The following is a 17171-nucleotide window of genomic DNA, read 5'->3' on the forward strand; positions in this document are numbered from 1 at the left end:
CATTAGGAAAAACTTATATGTGCAAGCAACTCCAAAATCTTGTCCACAAGTCCAGGCTTAACTCATTTCTACTTAGACCAATAACTTTTCAGCTGTACTCACGTTTATTAGCACTGTTCACATTTCTACTTTCTTAAAATATTTTTAACAATTTGCCCCAGGCCCTGCATTCCCTACTACGTATATGATGCAATGATCTAGCTATGGCTAACAAAAGCAAGAAATGGCACAGCTGGTGAACAGCCAACAATAATACCTCTGTAGGTGTTCTTATTGTTCAATGGTATACTCTTGGTTGATTTAAGACACTGTGATGGCATATAGGAATGGAAGTAGTCTTGTGAAGCTCATGACATTTAGGACTGTGTAGGTCAAGATCAGTACAATGAAATATGCTCAGAAATCTATAGGGAGATGCAGTGGCATAGCGTGGGTTGTCAGCACCCGGGGCAAGGCAAGTAATTTGCGCCCCCTAACCCATGGATTTGTGCCCTCTAACCCGTGGATTTGCGCCCCCTAACCCTACCCCCCAGATGTTGCGCCCGGTGCGGCCGCCCCCCTGCACCCCCCACGCTATGCCACTGGGGAGACGGCACAGATGCTATGACATTGCATGCCCTCTGATGCCTATTCCCCATCTCACCCCTCATTTGAACTTATCACAATGAAAAAGGGAGGAAAGATCTGCTTCTCAAAGCTCTGAGACCCAGCCTAATTGAGATTCCTGCATGGTTCATTTCAGATGTAAGAACTGAGAACGGTATGATCTTGTTACCCTATTTGGCAGTTTCCCAAAGTCAGTTGGGAGTCAAGGGATCTGAAAGCCAAAATGGCACCCAGCCGGCACACCAGGAGGTTAAATCCCAAACTGACCTTGCTTGGAAGTTCAAGACAGATTTGTTGTAGAGGAGCCAAGAGTCTTTTTCAATGTGCTTTTGGAATGATTTGTGCTCATGGTATTGAGGTGGGGATAAGCAATCCTGCTTTCAACACTGTTAATGCCCTCTAAAGTTTTATACTGCTTTGTTTTTTAGTCGTGCACATCCTGTCGTTTCCTGCTAAAATCCTCTAACTTTACATATTACAAATGTTCCAAGAAGGCATTGTAAAATGAAATTTAACACACACGCCTTGGCCCCCAAAAAAAGGTTCCAGAGATTTTTGGGTGCCTACTTTAGTTGTCCTATTGTGCAAGGATGCCCTTCCAGATGGACGTAATGTGGTAGCACTAAGGAAGCATTGCAGAGAAATTAATGAAGCAGAATAATGTGTGGGCGGTTCAGCAACTAATGCACTGTTATTGTGTCAGCAACACATTGCACAATACACCAGCAAAAGAATCCACGAGTCTGTGGGGGAATCTCTGCTTTCCTGACCCTCAAAACTATGATATTTTATTCCTGGGGAAATGCTCAGACCAGGGTGTAAACAGCTGTTCACCCATGGCCTAATCCTATGCGCGTTTACTTCAGAGTGGATCCTACTGCTTGCTTTAAAAATGAGAAAAAATATCAGATCCTGGTCACAGAAATATCCTTCCGGATTCCTCTGCTTCTACCTGCCACCCCACTCCCATTAGAGAATAGAGAGGAGGACAGACTAAGCCAGGTGTGGGGAACCTGTGGCCTTCCCGACGTTGCTAAACTATAACACCCATCAGCCCCAGCAAGCATGGCCAATGGGATGATGGGAGCTGTAGTTCAACACCATTTGTAGCCTGCCAATAGAAAACAGAATGTTAACTGCATTTTTTTACTTTCGTTACAGAGCACTTGGGGACCTTTTTTTTAGTAGGAAGCGATGTATACGTTGAATAAACCTAAAACGCATAAATGACAGCAGGATATTCAAATGAAAGGGGGGGACAGCAGTGAAAGAAAACTAGAGAGAGAGAGAGAGAGAGAGAGAGAGAGAGAGAGAGAGAGAAGTGCTCATTTTCAATACTGTATTTAAAAGTCTGAAGTTCCCCCTGAGCAGTCTCATTTATCTGAATGCACTGTGAGATAGGAGTTTGTAAATAGGAAAGAGGGAATGAAACATCTCATAGGAGCTGAGGCCTGCAACACAATGTAAGTTCCGTCAGGTGAGGGGGAAAACCACCATAATCCTGATCACTGAGCATAAGTCCCACATTGGTCTCCTGTCTTCTCCACTTACTTAGCCAGGAAACCCTTGACTTAGCTGCACCGCCACTGATGGCATTCCTTGATAAAGGCAAACAGATCAAACTGAACTGGCTTTGCACCAACTGCTTGCAAGGACTAGAAGATGCTCCCCCCCCCAAGTGGTATCAGCCAGGTATTTTATCCCACAACTTAAGTGTTTATTTAACATGCTTTCTTTCAACTTCAGAATAATTGATCAAATTACCCCACCACCACTGCCCCGTATGTGCCGATTTCTATGTCCCCAACTGTTTAGAATCAAGATGGACGGGGAAAGGGGGCGGGGGGAGCAACCAGCATGTTAAGTCCCTACTCCAGGAATCTGCATGCCCATAAAAACAGACTTTACAGCATTTCAAGCACACACACAGCCAGCAAAAACCTGCCAATTCTACGAGGCAGGTCTGCCATCCTAACGTTTCCGCACTTTGCTGCTGAGTCAGTCAGCAAAGGTTGCTGCTGCAACTTGGTGCATAAACAGCTAGCTAGGAATCGCTTACACAAACTCTCCAAAACTTAACGATGCTCTGCAAAGCGCCAGCGAGGCTTGCTGCGTGCTTCAAGTCCTCACGTTTGGAGGTCAAGATCTTTCCCGTTTCAGTTGCATTCGGGGTCCTTTAGCTTTGCAGAAGACAAGGTACGGAAGACAGATAAGTTTTATTTACCTCCGTGAAGCCCTCGTGCAGGATATCCAATAAATTTCCGCGCGCCAAGCAGGCAAGCATTCTTCAGAAGCCCACCCAAAGGGCCGAGTTCTCGGAGCATGCAGAACAAATCCTCCAGCCTGGGGCACGACCCCCTCCTCCTTCTCCCCCTCCTCCTCCTAAAGACAAAGACTTGCAGCTCATGGGGGACCTCGTTCATAGTCCCATATGTGCAGCCCGTTAGTGCAAACAGGATACTTGAGCCAAAGTCAAGACTTGTACTGGGCATGCTCGGAGGGAGCCACTGGGGGAGCAGCAGGAGAGATGTCACACCACTCTGTTCCTATAGAAACGCCTCAGCTTAACAGATGCAGGCTGAGGAACTGGTCAGGGAAAACATCTGAAACCTATTTCCAGAGGCTGGCCCCTCCATCTGATACAGAGCTCTGCTCCGAAGGACTGGGGGGGGGGGGGCAAATCTGGTTCGGCTAAGACGGGAACGTAGTTGAAAGAGAAGAAAATCTAAAATGGAACTTCCAACTTTAAAACTTTGCGCAGGAAAGGTGAAAGTCAGCGCCAGTGCGGCTGTAACAGGCTATGCCCAATTTATTTGCCATCTCTTCAGTGTTAGGGTACATTGTGTATATAACCACACAAGGCAGTTCATTGCTAAAATGTGGTTTGAAAACATGCTCTATGGCTTGGCTATGCAAATCGATCATTACAGCCCAGGGGGAGCAATAAACAAATTAAGTGTGTCCACATCCTCGTTGCATTTCCTTTCAAGTTGCTGGAATAATTTAGGCTGCATTCCTAGGCACATGTACCTGAGAGTAAAACTAAGAGAATATGGACTTAATTCCAAGTAAACGCGTACAGGATTGCTTCATCTTTGTCCCATGATACACACTTCCTTCTCTTGGATTTTTAAAAATAGAACTCTATATTTGGTACGCACCAAAAAATGTAATTTGGACTTCAAAAGGGGTGAGTATGCTATATGTCTGTGAGTATGCTAAGTGCCTTGAGTCAGTCACAGCCCTGTTCTCCCACCCTTCTCATCTCCTTACTCTTTTAAAAAAAGAAATAAGTAAGATTTGTGCAAAATCAAGTTTTTGTTTTGGCATTTGTTTGTTTTCCACTTAACAGAGGCTCTAGGAATGGAGGAGGCAAGGCACAGTGATGGCCAGGATTAGAGCTATTATGAGATATTCATCCAACTAAAGTGGGAACAATGGTACCTTTTTAAGCTATCAGTGAAGTTAAATGCTTTTCTGGAACAAACCACACTGCTCAGCAAAAGACTTCACCCCCTTCCTTTTAAGTGAACAAAACAATGGGAATTCTCAGCACTGCTTAACAAAACCATATGCAGAGTTACGCAAGAACAGCCCTGAGACAATCCCATCCCAGTACTATTTAAATTATTTGTTAATAAATTCCTGAAATGACACACTTAAAACGGAGCATATTGCTGCCTTTCAGTCCGATCCTATGCAGTATTACTTGTAAGTTAAGTTTCACTGACTTCAATAGGTAAAAGGTAAAGGTAAAGGTACCCCTGCCCGTACGGGCCAGTCTTGCCAGACTCTGGGGTTGTGCGCCCATCTCACTCAAGAGGCCAGGGGCCAGCGCTGTCCGAAGACACTTCCGGGTCACGTGGCCAGCGTGACATCGCTGCTCTGGCGAGCCAGAGCTGCACACGGAAACGCCGTTTACCTTCCCGCTAGAAAGCGGTCCCTATTTATCTACTTGCACCCGAGGGTGCTTTCGAACTGCTAGGTTGGCAGGCGCTGGGACCGAGCAGCGGGAGCGCACCCCGCCGCGGGGATTCGAACTGCCGACCTTTCGATCAGCAAGCCCTAGGCGCTGAGGCTTTAACCCACAGCGCACTCCTAAATAACTGTACATAGGATTACAGCCCATGTTAGAAGTTACAGGTAACTGTAATTAAAGTTGGTGTACAAATAACATATTATTACTTCCTAAAACATGAAAATGTCCTATGATAGGCACACACAGAAGAGCCCAAATTATAAGCCACTTTCAACACACTGGCTTAACTTGCACCATTTCTCTGTTCATTTCTCCAGGTGAGGAAGGTTGGAGCTGGGAATGAAAGCTGTTGTTTCAGGAATGAAGAGGCTCGGACTGGGATCTTATATAGGAGCTGGAGGCTCTATCTCTTCCTGGCTTTCAGACAGCCCCTCTCCAGGTGGGAGTTTCCATGCATTTCCTCTCCTCCTGAGTAGCCTCATAGGTAGCTAGGTGGGCACTTTGTTGGAGACTCTGAAGTTCCTGCCTGGATTGCTATCTCCTCTATTCCCGTAACCCTGGGAGATGGGGTGGGTACGAAAGCTGGCCAGGAATCCAGGCAACTGGTGTGGGGACCTCAAGTAGCGGAGCAGGGACATCTGGATCCAATGACTATTCACTGGCAGTGTGGAGACCTGGTGTAGCATCCTGCTTCCCTTGTTCTTCAAGTTCAAGTCCTCATGATCACCACTTCGAGTTCAAGACCACAATCAAGTTTTTCTTATAAATTTGGGTTAGCACTTTTCGGAAGAAAAACAAGACCAAACATGAGAATTGGGTAAGGGGAGAAGCACATAAAAATAAAAGGGACAGACAACACGAGGACATGAGGATATGAGAAAGGAGAGAGAGAAGGTTCGCAGGCTATGAAGGACTTGCCCACAAATTCATTGATAGCTGCACGAATTATGAGAGCTAGGAAGTGGAAGGGGCAAGCAGAATGATTAATTAACATATGCCATTAAGGTAAGACGGGGCATATGCAGGAGAAATGATTTTGAGGAGATATGGAAGGTGTTTGTAGAATTTGTACTGTTAAAATGGAAAGGGGTCAAACCATCGCAAGAGGTGTTGAAATTTTGGGAGGTTGGATAGTTACAATGGAATGGTCTCAGTGGAGGGGTGCACATTTTTATTCTTATTTATTTATGATTATTACTTTGTCAAAATAAAATAATAAAAAAGGAGCAAAAGCAAGCTGCAGTAGGGAAACTCCATGTTTCAGCCATACACCACTTCTGCATCTTTTAGCAGAAGCAGCTGGCAAGTTAAAGCAATTATTTTGCCACCGTAAGGATTGGAAACTTTTTATTTAATAATAAAGAATGAAAACCAGAGCTCTCCACTTCTGGATTCTAAACTATGCAGTGTATACAAAGGAAAGGAACAATATGCAGATCTGTCACCAAGACAGATTACAATAACTCAAACAGGTCCAGATTCTGCATTATAGCCCGGGAAGAGTAGCATGATATTCTATGAGACCTTGAAATAAGGAACAATATGTAGCTTTGATAAGAAGCAATGCAATTTTAAGACTGTTATTCTTAAAGCATTTAAGGTAAACATTTAAGCCTCAATATAAGAACAACCGTTGCCTCAGAAATATGTAAAATAATTGTTGCACACTGGATAAAGATCTACAGACAACTTTTCATCATGTACTAAGTATGAGTTCAATGTATGAGTTCAATACCCTACAGGATACAGAAAAGAATGTTCGCAACATGGATGCTGCTACGCCAATCCTCTCCAAAAAACAGACTGCATAATGCTTGTTTACTGTTGCATATCTTTAAATGGCCCCCAAACGCAATATTGTGAACATGATAGCATGTCAAAGTTCCTCTGCTGTAGCATCCAATAACTTAACATGATGTGGGGTGGTATATGAAGTGAAGCCAAATCAAAAGTATTAGTATAATGCTGCCCTCCCCAATCTAGTGCTTTCCTAGTGATGGGCTAAAGTCCCACGGGTCAGCAAACTTTTTCAGCAGGGGGCCAGTCCACTGTCCCTCAGACCTTGTGGGGGGCCGGATATTTTTTTTTTGGGGGGGTGACGAATTCCTATGCCCCACAAATAATTCAGAGATGCATTTTAAGTAAAAGGACACATTCTACGCTGGTTCCCAGACTGTCCATGGGCCGGATTTAGAAGGCGATTGGGCCAGATCCGGCCCCCAGGCCTTAGTTTGTCTACCCATGGGCTAGACTGATGGGACCTGTAGTTCAAAACCCCTGTATATGGAAGGCTGCACTAATGAGTGCAGAAGGCCATGCTCAACATCTTGATGTTGACATATAAAGCCCTGAACAACTTGGGATCAGGTTCCTGAAAGACCACCTGTGCCTGTAGAGAACTGTAAGATCACTTGGACCATATGGATAAATTCTACACGTGGCACCGCAGTCTACAGAATATCACAGGGTATACTGAAAACATACATGGTCTGTTGTTGTCCCTGTATTATAGAATGCCATTCCCTCGACCACATGTGAAACGTTCAGACATTTTGCAATGATTTATCTTTCTACCCAGGCTTTCCTTGACTCATAAGATCGGACCCTATTGCTGGCTCCCCTGAATTCGTGTTTTACTTGTTTTCATGTTTTTACATTGAGGTTTTATTAGTTTTAGGTTGCATTGTTTTACTGATATTGTTTGTTTTTAGACAGTACACAACTTGCAGATTTTTAAAATGTTAAGTACAGTGGAATCTCGGGTTACATACGCTTCAGGTTACAGACTCCGCTAACCCAGAAATAGTACCTCTGGTTAAGAACTTTGCTTCAGGATGAGAACAGAAATCATGCTCTGGCGGCGCGGTGGCAGCAGGAGGCCCCATTAGCTAAAGTGGTGCTTCAGGTTAAGAACAGTTTCAGCTTAAGAACGGACCTCCGGAAGGAATTAAGTACTTAACCCGAGGTACCACTGTAGTTTATAAATGTTTTTAAATAAAACAAATGCATAAGTAATGAATAATCTATGTTAAGGGGTGACGGATGTCTTCTAAATGGTCTCATGTTCTTAACAAATCTGGTTTCCCATTTTAACAGGTTCTATTTTCCCATAAGTGATACAATCCACAAACTGACATTATCAGGGTTGAGAGGATGCTGGGAAGGCTGCCCGTGTCCTACATCAGAAGCATGGGGGAAGGGGAGAGTGGGGAGAAGTAAACCAACCCTCTACACTACAAAGAGAGAGATAATCCTTCTGAATAATATTGATAGCAACGTGGAGGGGGAGGTGCACACAGGACTTAATCCCTTCAATGCCCTGTTTAAATCATGAAACAGGAGAAGCAGCAGATCAGGCAATAGCTCTTATCAGGCAATAGCATCTGGGGGTGGATGAGCTTTTTGAGCTTCACTCACAGCTCTTTTTCCAGGTTCAGAAAAGGTGAGCCAAACTGCTGTCTTAGACGTGGAGCAAGCCCTGCGCAACTTGCCACTTGATGGCGAGAACTAATTATCAAGTGATTGTTCCTTTTTCAAAAATGTGATCACACACAGAAGCTTTGGTGGCTGGTACCACTGCGGTTTGAATCCCTGCGACGGGGTGAGCTCCCGTTGCTCGGTCCCTGCTCCTGCCAACCTAGCAGTTCGAAAGCACATCAAAGTGCAAGTAGATAAATAGGTACCACTCTGGCGGGAAGGCAAACGGCGTTTCCTTGCGCTGCTCTGGTTCGCCAGAAGCGGCTTAGTCATGCTGGCCACCGGACCCAGAAGCTGTACGCTGGCTCCCTTGGCCAATAAAGCGAGATGAGCGCCGCAACCCCAGAGTCGGCCACGACTGGCCCTAATGGTCAGGGGTCCCTTTACCTTTACCACCATTGGGAATAGCAGGGTGGGAAGTGGGGACCCCAACAGTAGGTGGCGACAAAGCCAACTAATTCTAGTTTTGTCCCCCATCCTCCTCCTGCCAAGTTCTACAAGGGCAACACTGGGACTAAGGGGAGGAAGATGACAGGCAATGCCATCTCCTGGGCTGGTTTATAAGTAAGAAAGCAGGCAAGTAGGGTCTGGCTGAGGACAGACAAAAGCTGCCCTAGTAGACCAGCCTCTGCTGCACAGAAGGCAAGTTTCCTTGCCATTCGCCTGGATTTTCTCATACACAAGCACCATTGAAATGAATGGGAAGCCCCTATTTATTTCAGTGGGCCTTGTGCAAGAGAACTTCCTTTAACTGTGCCCTTCCACCACAACAATTCACAAAGGACTGGGCTTGATTTCAGGGCATCTGATGGGGGGAAATTATGTTCTGAAAGGCACCTGCAAGTTCCAAAGATCTCCTCCTAAAAGACTTGAGCTTCGGAGCTGTTGATCATGGCAGCTGTTCAGATATTCCCACAGGATCTGCATCAGCTGTTATACCAAACCTAGCTTCCACTGAGCATTAATGAGGTTTGGTTCATGGGGAGCTTGGTTTTATTGATAAATGTGGAAACCCCAGAGGCAGAAGCCAGATGTTTAATTATTAATAAGACGGGGACATGTGGCTGAGAACAGCGGTTGGTCCAAAGACCTTCTCTCATGGTGAGATCATGGCTACAAAGGGCTTCCTGCTCCAAGCCTATCCATGTGGACCAAACTCAATCATGTGACATAATGCAAAGGTCATGACCCAGTGCATAGCTGCCAACCGTCCCTTATTTGGCGGGAAACTCCCTTATCCCAGCGCCTTGCCCCGCTGCTGTCCCTTATTGATGATGTCATTTAAATTTCCTGGGTTTCATGCTTGCCTGGCTCGGGATGGAAGCAGCGGCTCAGGGTCCTCCGCCGCAAGAGAGAGCGCGCGCTGGCGCCGTCGTCCTGACGAGAGGAGTTCCATTGGCCCTTCCCCGCCCGAGAGGAGGAGGGAGGGAGAGAGACTCTCACCCACGCCACCTGCGAGCCCCGGAGGCGGCAGCAGTGGTGGCAGCTGAGGAGGTGGCCTGAGGGAGGAGGAAGAGGAGGGGATGGGGAGGGATGCAGAAGGGCAGTGCTTCAGCGGCCGCCGCCGTGCTGCAACATCCTCATGCCGGATTGACAGCATCTGTCAACCCTACCAATGTATGTAACTCTTTACAATAGCAAAATCCCTTATTTTGGCTGCCGATCCCTTATTTTCGAGGCTGCTGGTCCCTTATTTTCAAATCTGCAAGTTTGCAGCTATGACCCGGTGGGAGCTTCCTGTGCCTACTGATTTGACACTCAGAAATGTCCCCATAAAAAGCAGCAGGCCTGCCCCTTCCACCCTCTACTTGGAGCAACTGTACAGACTAAACATCCAAGGCCACCTCAAATTATAGCAAGCCTGGCTCATTCCAACACCTTGCTCTCTACTCTGACTTGACAGTGGATCTCCAAGGTATCAAGCAAAGGTCTTTCCAAGCACTTCAACCAAAAGTCCTATTAAAACAGGAGAGGCCAGAGATAAAGCCTGGGACTTTCCATGTGCAAATCATGTGCATAATATCACTGACCTATCCTGCCTGCAAACAAAAAACCATTCATACACGTACAGCCCTTCGTGAACCAGTAGAGGTCCAAATTAGCCACATGGACCAACACGCCCTCCCTCGATGTACCACAGGGAGCAAATGCATTTGAAACAACACACCAATTCCCTAAAATTTCGGGATGTGGATTTGCCCCATCCTACAGACCAAAAGGCAAGAAAATATTTCGCCTGACCAAAGCAGCGGATGCTGCCAGCTGCTCTGGATAGCTTATTCTGCCTGCTAAGTTACAGCAGACAATGTAGCCTTTCATTCGGGCTCCAGAAGTCATAATAAATGAGCTCACAGGAGAGAGACTACTCTGGCCTGTCTGGGTCGCAGATTTGCTGTTGACAGAAGTGGGGTGGGGAGGGGTAATAACATCATCTGAAGTACTAATCCCCAGTTCAAACACGGGGCCCCATATGGCACTGTTGCCTGGAAAAAAAATTATAAAACAGGAATTGGAGTCAACTGCAGCACAATACTAAGCGCATGGCACTTCACAAAGGAGGCAGGAGGAGGATGGGGGACAAAACAGAAACCTATGGCAATAACCTTCAAAGCATTCATTTTCTAACACAGGTGTAGACAACCTTTCTCGCCGGAGCGCTACATTTCCTTCTGAACAACCTTCTGGGGGCCGTATGCCAGTGATTGGCAGGGCCAAAGGAAAAAGTGGGTGGAGCATTGAATGTTGTTTTTACACACACACACACACACATATGCACACCTGAATCATCAGTATCGTCAGGGACGCAGGCGGCGCTGTGGGTTAAACCACAGAGCCTAGGGCTTGCTGATCAGAAGGTCAGCGGTTCGAATCCCCGCAACGGGGTGAGCTCCCGTTGCTCAGTCCCTGCTCCTGCCAACCTAGCAGTTCGAAAGCACATCAAATTGCAAGTAGATAAATAGGTACAGCTCTGGCGGGAAGGTAAACGGCATTTCCGTGCGCTGCTCTGGTTCGCCAGAAGCGGCTTAGTCATGCTGGCCACATGACCCGGAGGCTATACGCCGGCTCCCTCAGCCAATAAAGTGAGATGAGCGCTGCAACCCCAGAGTCGGTCATGACTGGACCTAATGATCAGGGGTCCCTTTACCTTTATCATCAGTCTAGATAAGAAAGACACATTAAATGAGTGCAAGGACACATCATGGCCAGGCAAAAAAAACTCAAGGAGGGTGTGAAGCATAATGATGCTATAGACCAGCCTTTCTCAACCTGTGGGTCTCCAGATGTTGCTGAACTACAACACCCATCACCCCTAGCTAGCAAGGCCAGAGCTCAGGGATGATGGGACTTGTAGTCCAACAGCATCTGGGGACCCACAGGTTGAGAACTGCTGCATAGACCATGGGTAGGCAAACCAAGGCCCGGGGGCCGGATCACCTTCTAAATCTGGCCCGCGGAGGGTCCGGAAATCAGCATATTTTTACATGAGTAGAATGTGCGCTTTTATTTAAAATGCATCACTGGGTTATTTGTGGCGCATAGGAATTCGTTCATTTCCCCCCCTCCCAAAAAAAAAGTCCGGCCCCCCACAAGGTCTGAGGGACAGTGGACTGGCCCGCTACTGAAAAGGTTTGCTGACCCCTGCTATAGACCAATGGACCCTGTGCTGCTGTAACATTAGGTCAGGAGTGGCTAACCTGCATCCTCTAGAAGTTGTGGGACAACTGCCATCATTCCTGACCACTGGTCATGATGGTTGGGGCTAATGTGAGCTGGTACTGTATTAGGTGTTCCAAGAATGGAAGAAACTGATTTAATTGTCGGAAGGCTACAATGGCCTGAGTGCCAAGTCCTCCATTGCCTTAACTGGTACTCAAGAATGGTGCCATGCGATAGGAAGAAAAGGTTCTCTGACTACTTCCTGCACTTTTATAGCAGGGGCAGAAATATTTAATCATCCAGTGGATTTTGGTGTGGTGTATACCCAGCTTCCACAGCAGAAAAATTGGAAGGTGGGGGACTCTCCGACTTCAGAGGTTTTTAAGCACAGGTTGGATGGCTGTCTGTTAGTTGAGATTCCTGCATTGCAGTGAGCTGGATTAGATGACCCTCAGGTCCCCTTGCAACTCTACAATTCTGCGATTCCATGTTCCATCCCTGTGTTTGGAATAGTTTATAATGCAGTACTATTAATCAAGTACCCTGTTAACAAAGGACTGCAAATCCGAATTAAAAGATCAAATATAGGCACCTTAGAAATAATAAACACCGCCACATATTTTAAGAGTGAAAATAATCTCTCCCAGACTTTGTACTAGAGATAAGTAAACCCTTTTATCAATTTCCTGCACGCATACAAAAACCCCAAATGGGAAATCTCCTGAGCCACCTTCTTAATGCTTGAGGAATCATACCGTTCAAGAGAGCGATGAAAAAATAAAGGGCAGTCTAAATATTTCCCAAATGCACCCAGATATAATATTAGCTGTAAGTCAGGGAACTGCAATACAAAGCTGCTCATTATTTAAAAAGTAAAGCAAGTTGCAGCTGTTCTCCCCATCCCTGATTGGATTGCAGACTGCAGGCTTTTAAAATCCAACATAAGGTCCACATCTACATCCTTAGGCATCTTGTACAACACCCACCCACATTGGGACTCTCTACCCCATTCTCTGGCATTAGCTATAAGCTATGAGACACTATTACACAAGACTCCAAATGTTCAGCTAAAAGTACTCCTGCAAAAATTGTCATTATCTTAAAAGAGCCACAGGTGAATACAAATGAATACAGACAACCAAGTGTTCTGTGGGAACTGTTTTGTACAGACTGGCCACCCATGACCTTCAAAACAAAATTTACAATTGGTTGAGAACAGTGACCCCTGGTGGCCAATTTCAACAAAACATGTGCATCTCCCTGCCTAGGCAAAAGCTTTATTTGATACAGTTCTTATTACTCCATGTTTAACATGTTTTAGTACTTACCCCTTCTTACAAAAGTACATCTACCCTTGGGTATTGACAAACATACCCTGGACTTCCAATCTGACATGGAACTTGTGTTTCCTTTCAACAATGTAAACCAATCTGGGGGTGGGAGGGGTGTTAAGTAAGTTGTAAGTTTTAAAAAAAAACCTTACATAGCGCCCACATCTTTGTTAGTTTATTAGAAATATAAGTTAACCTGGAAGTAATTCTCACAAAAAATTATGTTCTCTCTCCCATAAGAGAATTAACTTAATTCTCAAGTACATCACTGGATCAAGTTCATCTCTTTTGTTGAATTAATTAAACTAAACAGTTTTGACTGGATCTTGAATAAACGTGTAACTAATTGTTACTGCTTTGAATGTTATATTCCTTGGTGGGTTGTGCAAACCGCTATTCTGAATAATGCTTTTTATAGAGCATGGTAGAGGGTGCTGGAGATGGGTTTATGGAACCAAGGGGACAGTGGTCTGGGAAGGTTTGGGAGCCACTGGTCTAAGGCAGCAATCTACCTCTTCTAGAAGTCGGCAGGGGAAACTCACACTGATGGTAACAGAGCTAAGATGCAAGTTGCCTGGAGCGGATAATACAAATTTCTACCTATCCAATATACTAGGCTGAAGCGCTAACATTTCAGACTGTGGCAGAGTCTGCTGCTAACATCATTATCCAACAACGGATGAAGGCTACTACTGTGTGTTCAGCAAACTGAAACAGGACAAAGTATATGAAGCGCTTAATCCTCTATGGCCTATCTAGTGACCATAATATAACATGCCATTGTAAGAGCTTCAGAACTGTGCTCCTGGATCAGACCAGACCTATCTAATCTGGCGCTCTTATTTCCAACATTGGCCAACTAGATATCTCTGGGTGCTCTTCAGCAAGGCATTGCTGTTTCATTTGCCCCCAGCATCTGGAACTGAAAAGTACTAACTTGGCAAATCTTGTTTGATTTTCACAACTGTTAACAGACCAATCCTCCATGAGAATCCTATGTACCAAGCAGTAGTATAAGGAGAGGGTCTCAAATTCATCTGCCATTATCAACATCCTCTGATGGCAACAGCGGACATAGCTCTCCTGGCGAAGGGCTCATCGCTCAGTGGCAGAACATCTGCCTTACATGCAGAAGGACCTGAGTTCAATCCCAGGTAAGGCTGGGAGAGACTTCTTACTGAAACTCTCGAGAACTGCTACCTGTCAATGCATACAACACTGAGCTAGAAGGGCCAATGGTCTTTCTATGATAGCATTCACTATGTGCCAGGTTTGGACACCAAGGTTTCCTCTATGTACACAAGCCTTCATGAGCCTCAAGCAAGCTCAAATGCTCCCCACTCCATTCCATCTTGTGAGGCCACAAGAAAATTGGAAGGTTTTGCTTCTGTTTCAAAGAAACAAAGTGCATTTTTTAAAAATGGGGGGAGGTGTTGATGTGGTTTCTTGAAACTGTGATATCCAAACAGGCTAGGATTCAAAGCCACAATTTTATCCTGACTCATTTGAACAAATCATACTTTAAACTAACCAAGTTCAGAAGTAAAAGGAAACTATGGCTTGTTTAAAACTGAAATTAAAAAGCTTCCAATCTCCTCCTTATGGCCATACAAGCAGGGAGGGAGGAGTGCACGAGCCCAAGGCTTGTGCACGTAGCAGGAAACTCTGGTATTCCATTACATCTAAACCGGTCCTGCGTTAGCATTCAGTTTCAGAGATAACTGTTTTTTGTGGCCAGTTTATTACAGAGGCTGCATTTGCATGTCATGCTAAGTCATGATGTAGACAAGCAGGAACAAGCATCACATGGTCAGGAGGAGGAGTTTTTTATTTTGCTTGTAACTAACACTTCTATGGTTAATTTCAAACAAGCCAACGTCAACCTGTGGTTCTGAAGCAGGCTAGTTGAAACTAACCATAACTTTAACCTCAATTTCAGGTCTGGGCCACATGGCAAACTGCAGTTAACTAAAAACAGAAGCAAGCACTTACAAGCTACTACCCCTTGGCCATGTGGAAGGACAAGAGAGGACGCAGGGGCGCACAAGCCCAAGGCTGACTGCCCCTTGTTTCTGCTCATGCATGTCAAATTAAAGAATTTAGCACATTTAGCATGACGTGTGAATGCAGCCAATCAGAGAGTCAGGAAAGGCTGCAATCAGCAGTTTGCCCCATTTAAGTTTCTAATGCCATAGTCAAATACCAAAAAAAAAACAAAAAAAGATGCAAGGAAAGCAGGTGTTCTTAGAAGAATATGGATTTAGAAATCCTAAAAAGAGATGAGATACAGTTAAGAGCAGTTCTATGCTACACCTATCTGTAAGCTTATGCCATTGTGCTGCTGCAAAGCCTCTGCTGCTCTGCTTTTACTGATTTGTCACTTATTAGGTTTTTGAAATGCTAGTTTTTGGTGGGTTTTATACAGGATTATTATTGTTGTAAGCTGCCTTGAGAAACTTAACACAGGATATACAATTTTAACACAGTTTAATACGCTATTCTATTAGGCCTACTTGAACATTAGGAACATCAAAATAAATTTTCTTATATAAGGTGTGGCATAAAACTTCATGTATATCTGAAAGGATGATCCTATAGCAAATGTATAGTCCAATAAATACTTTCAAATATAATTGCATTATTTAAAATACTGCACAATGTTTTGCACGAATAGGAACATAGAAACTGCCTAACACCAATCAGACCATTTGTCAGCTGCGAACTGGTACCCTACAGATGAAGTGGATTACAATTCTCATCAGCCCCAGGCAGCATGGCCAGTGGTCAGGGATGATGGGAACTGTAGTTCCAAAACATCTGGAGGGCTCCAAGCTGGAGAAATACCGTAAATGACTGGCAGTATCTCTTCTGGGATTTAGACAGAGTCCTGTGAAGAGATACTGGAGATTGAACCCAGGACACTTTGCAAAACACACAAGCTGTACAACTGAGCCACACCCTTGCTTTCATTACTATATATTCTGAAAGTGAAAATTACAGGTTATCCTATGTACAGTGGTACCTCGGGTTACATCCGCTTCAGGTTACATACGCTTCAGGTTACATACTCCGCTAACCCAGAAATAGTGCTTCAGGTTAAGAACTTTGCTTCAGGATAAGAACAGAAACTGGGCTCCAGCGGCGCAGCAGCAGCAGGAGGCCCCATTAGCTAAAGTGGTGCTTCAGGTTAAGAACAGTTTCAGGTTAAGAACGGACCTCCGGAACGAATTAAGTACTTACCCCGAGGTACCACTGTAAACTATAAGTGATTTTTGTGGAAATTAGTTCCATGTTAAGGTCGTGTTCTACTTACCTCTACTACACTATCTCATTACAAAGATGTCAGCGGTGAATGACCAAACAAGGCAAGAATAATCTCTGTCATTTGGGGGAAGGAGTTCTCATTTGTACTCTTCAAACATTTCATTTTCTCCTCAGTTTGTCAGAAATAATTGCCAGAACACTTACCGAAGTTTCAGCTGGCTGCGATGGATTACGAGACCCTACTTCCAAAAGGGTCCCCATGTTTGTCCTTAGGAAACTGAGTCAGGAAGGCAGAAACACAGCTTTTGGAAAGGAGCGATGATACTGCAACAGCAAACGATAGTTCATTTTCAGTCTTTAAAGGAGAGGTCTTCTCTTACAACCTGCAGCATGTAACAGGAAGAAAAGGGAATAACAACTAATGAAATGAAATTGGATATGCCGTTAAAATAACAGAGCGTGCCTATAAATATGAAGTGCTCCATTCTTCCGCAGCATACCTCTACCCTACACTTCAAGCCCACTTCAAGTCCCAGATTTGGTACATCTGGCACCAATGATTAATGAGAACAATTAATACAGTAATGAAGAGTAGATGGGAATGCAAAGTGATCACTGTCTACCTCCACAACAGAAGACTTAATAACATTCAGAGTAACATATGTTTGAGGGGATTCCTCCACCACTTTAATCAGGCTCATACTCTTGAAAATTTGTTATTTCATAGCACAGTTTTACTGACATTGTGCTTCTCCTCCTTTTAGCATGCCGAATCATTTAGAAATAATTGAGATATGGCTTTTCTGTCATCCCCCCACCCACTGCACGTATTTGAAATAAGAATTCTCAGTACACAT

At 44.8% G+C, this 17171-nt stretch overlaps 1 protein-coding gene across 7 annotated transcripts in view; it reads right to left on the reverse strand.

The window, feature by feature from the left end:
* The window catches only part of DIXDC1 (DIX domain containing 1), an 81599-nt gene that overhangs the window by 63254 nt on the left and 1174 nt on the right, over positions 1–17171 (reverse strand). For 2 of the 7 annotated variants that reach the window (XM_081889827.1, XM_081889828.1), the window contains exon 2: positions 16519–16697. In XM_081889827.1, the coding sequence (XP_081745953.1) occupies positions 16519–16575 (57 nt within the window). In that variant the 5' untranslated portion in view covers positions 16576–16697. Of the gene's footprint in view, positions 1–2830; positions 3084–16518; positions 16698–17171 lie in introns of those variants that run through there. The other 5 variants (XR_014163162.1, XR_014163163.1, XM_081889829.1 and 2 more) reach the window with 5 other exon arrangements.

Source organism: Podarcis melisellensis, assembly GCF_964234715.1.
Source record: "Podarcis melisellensis genome assembly, chromosome: 15".
Lineage (NCBI taxonomy): Eukaryota > Metazoa > Chordata > Lepidosauria > Squamata > Lacertidae > Podarcis > Podarcis melisellensis.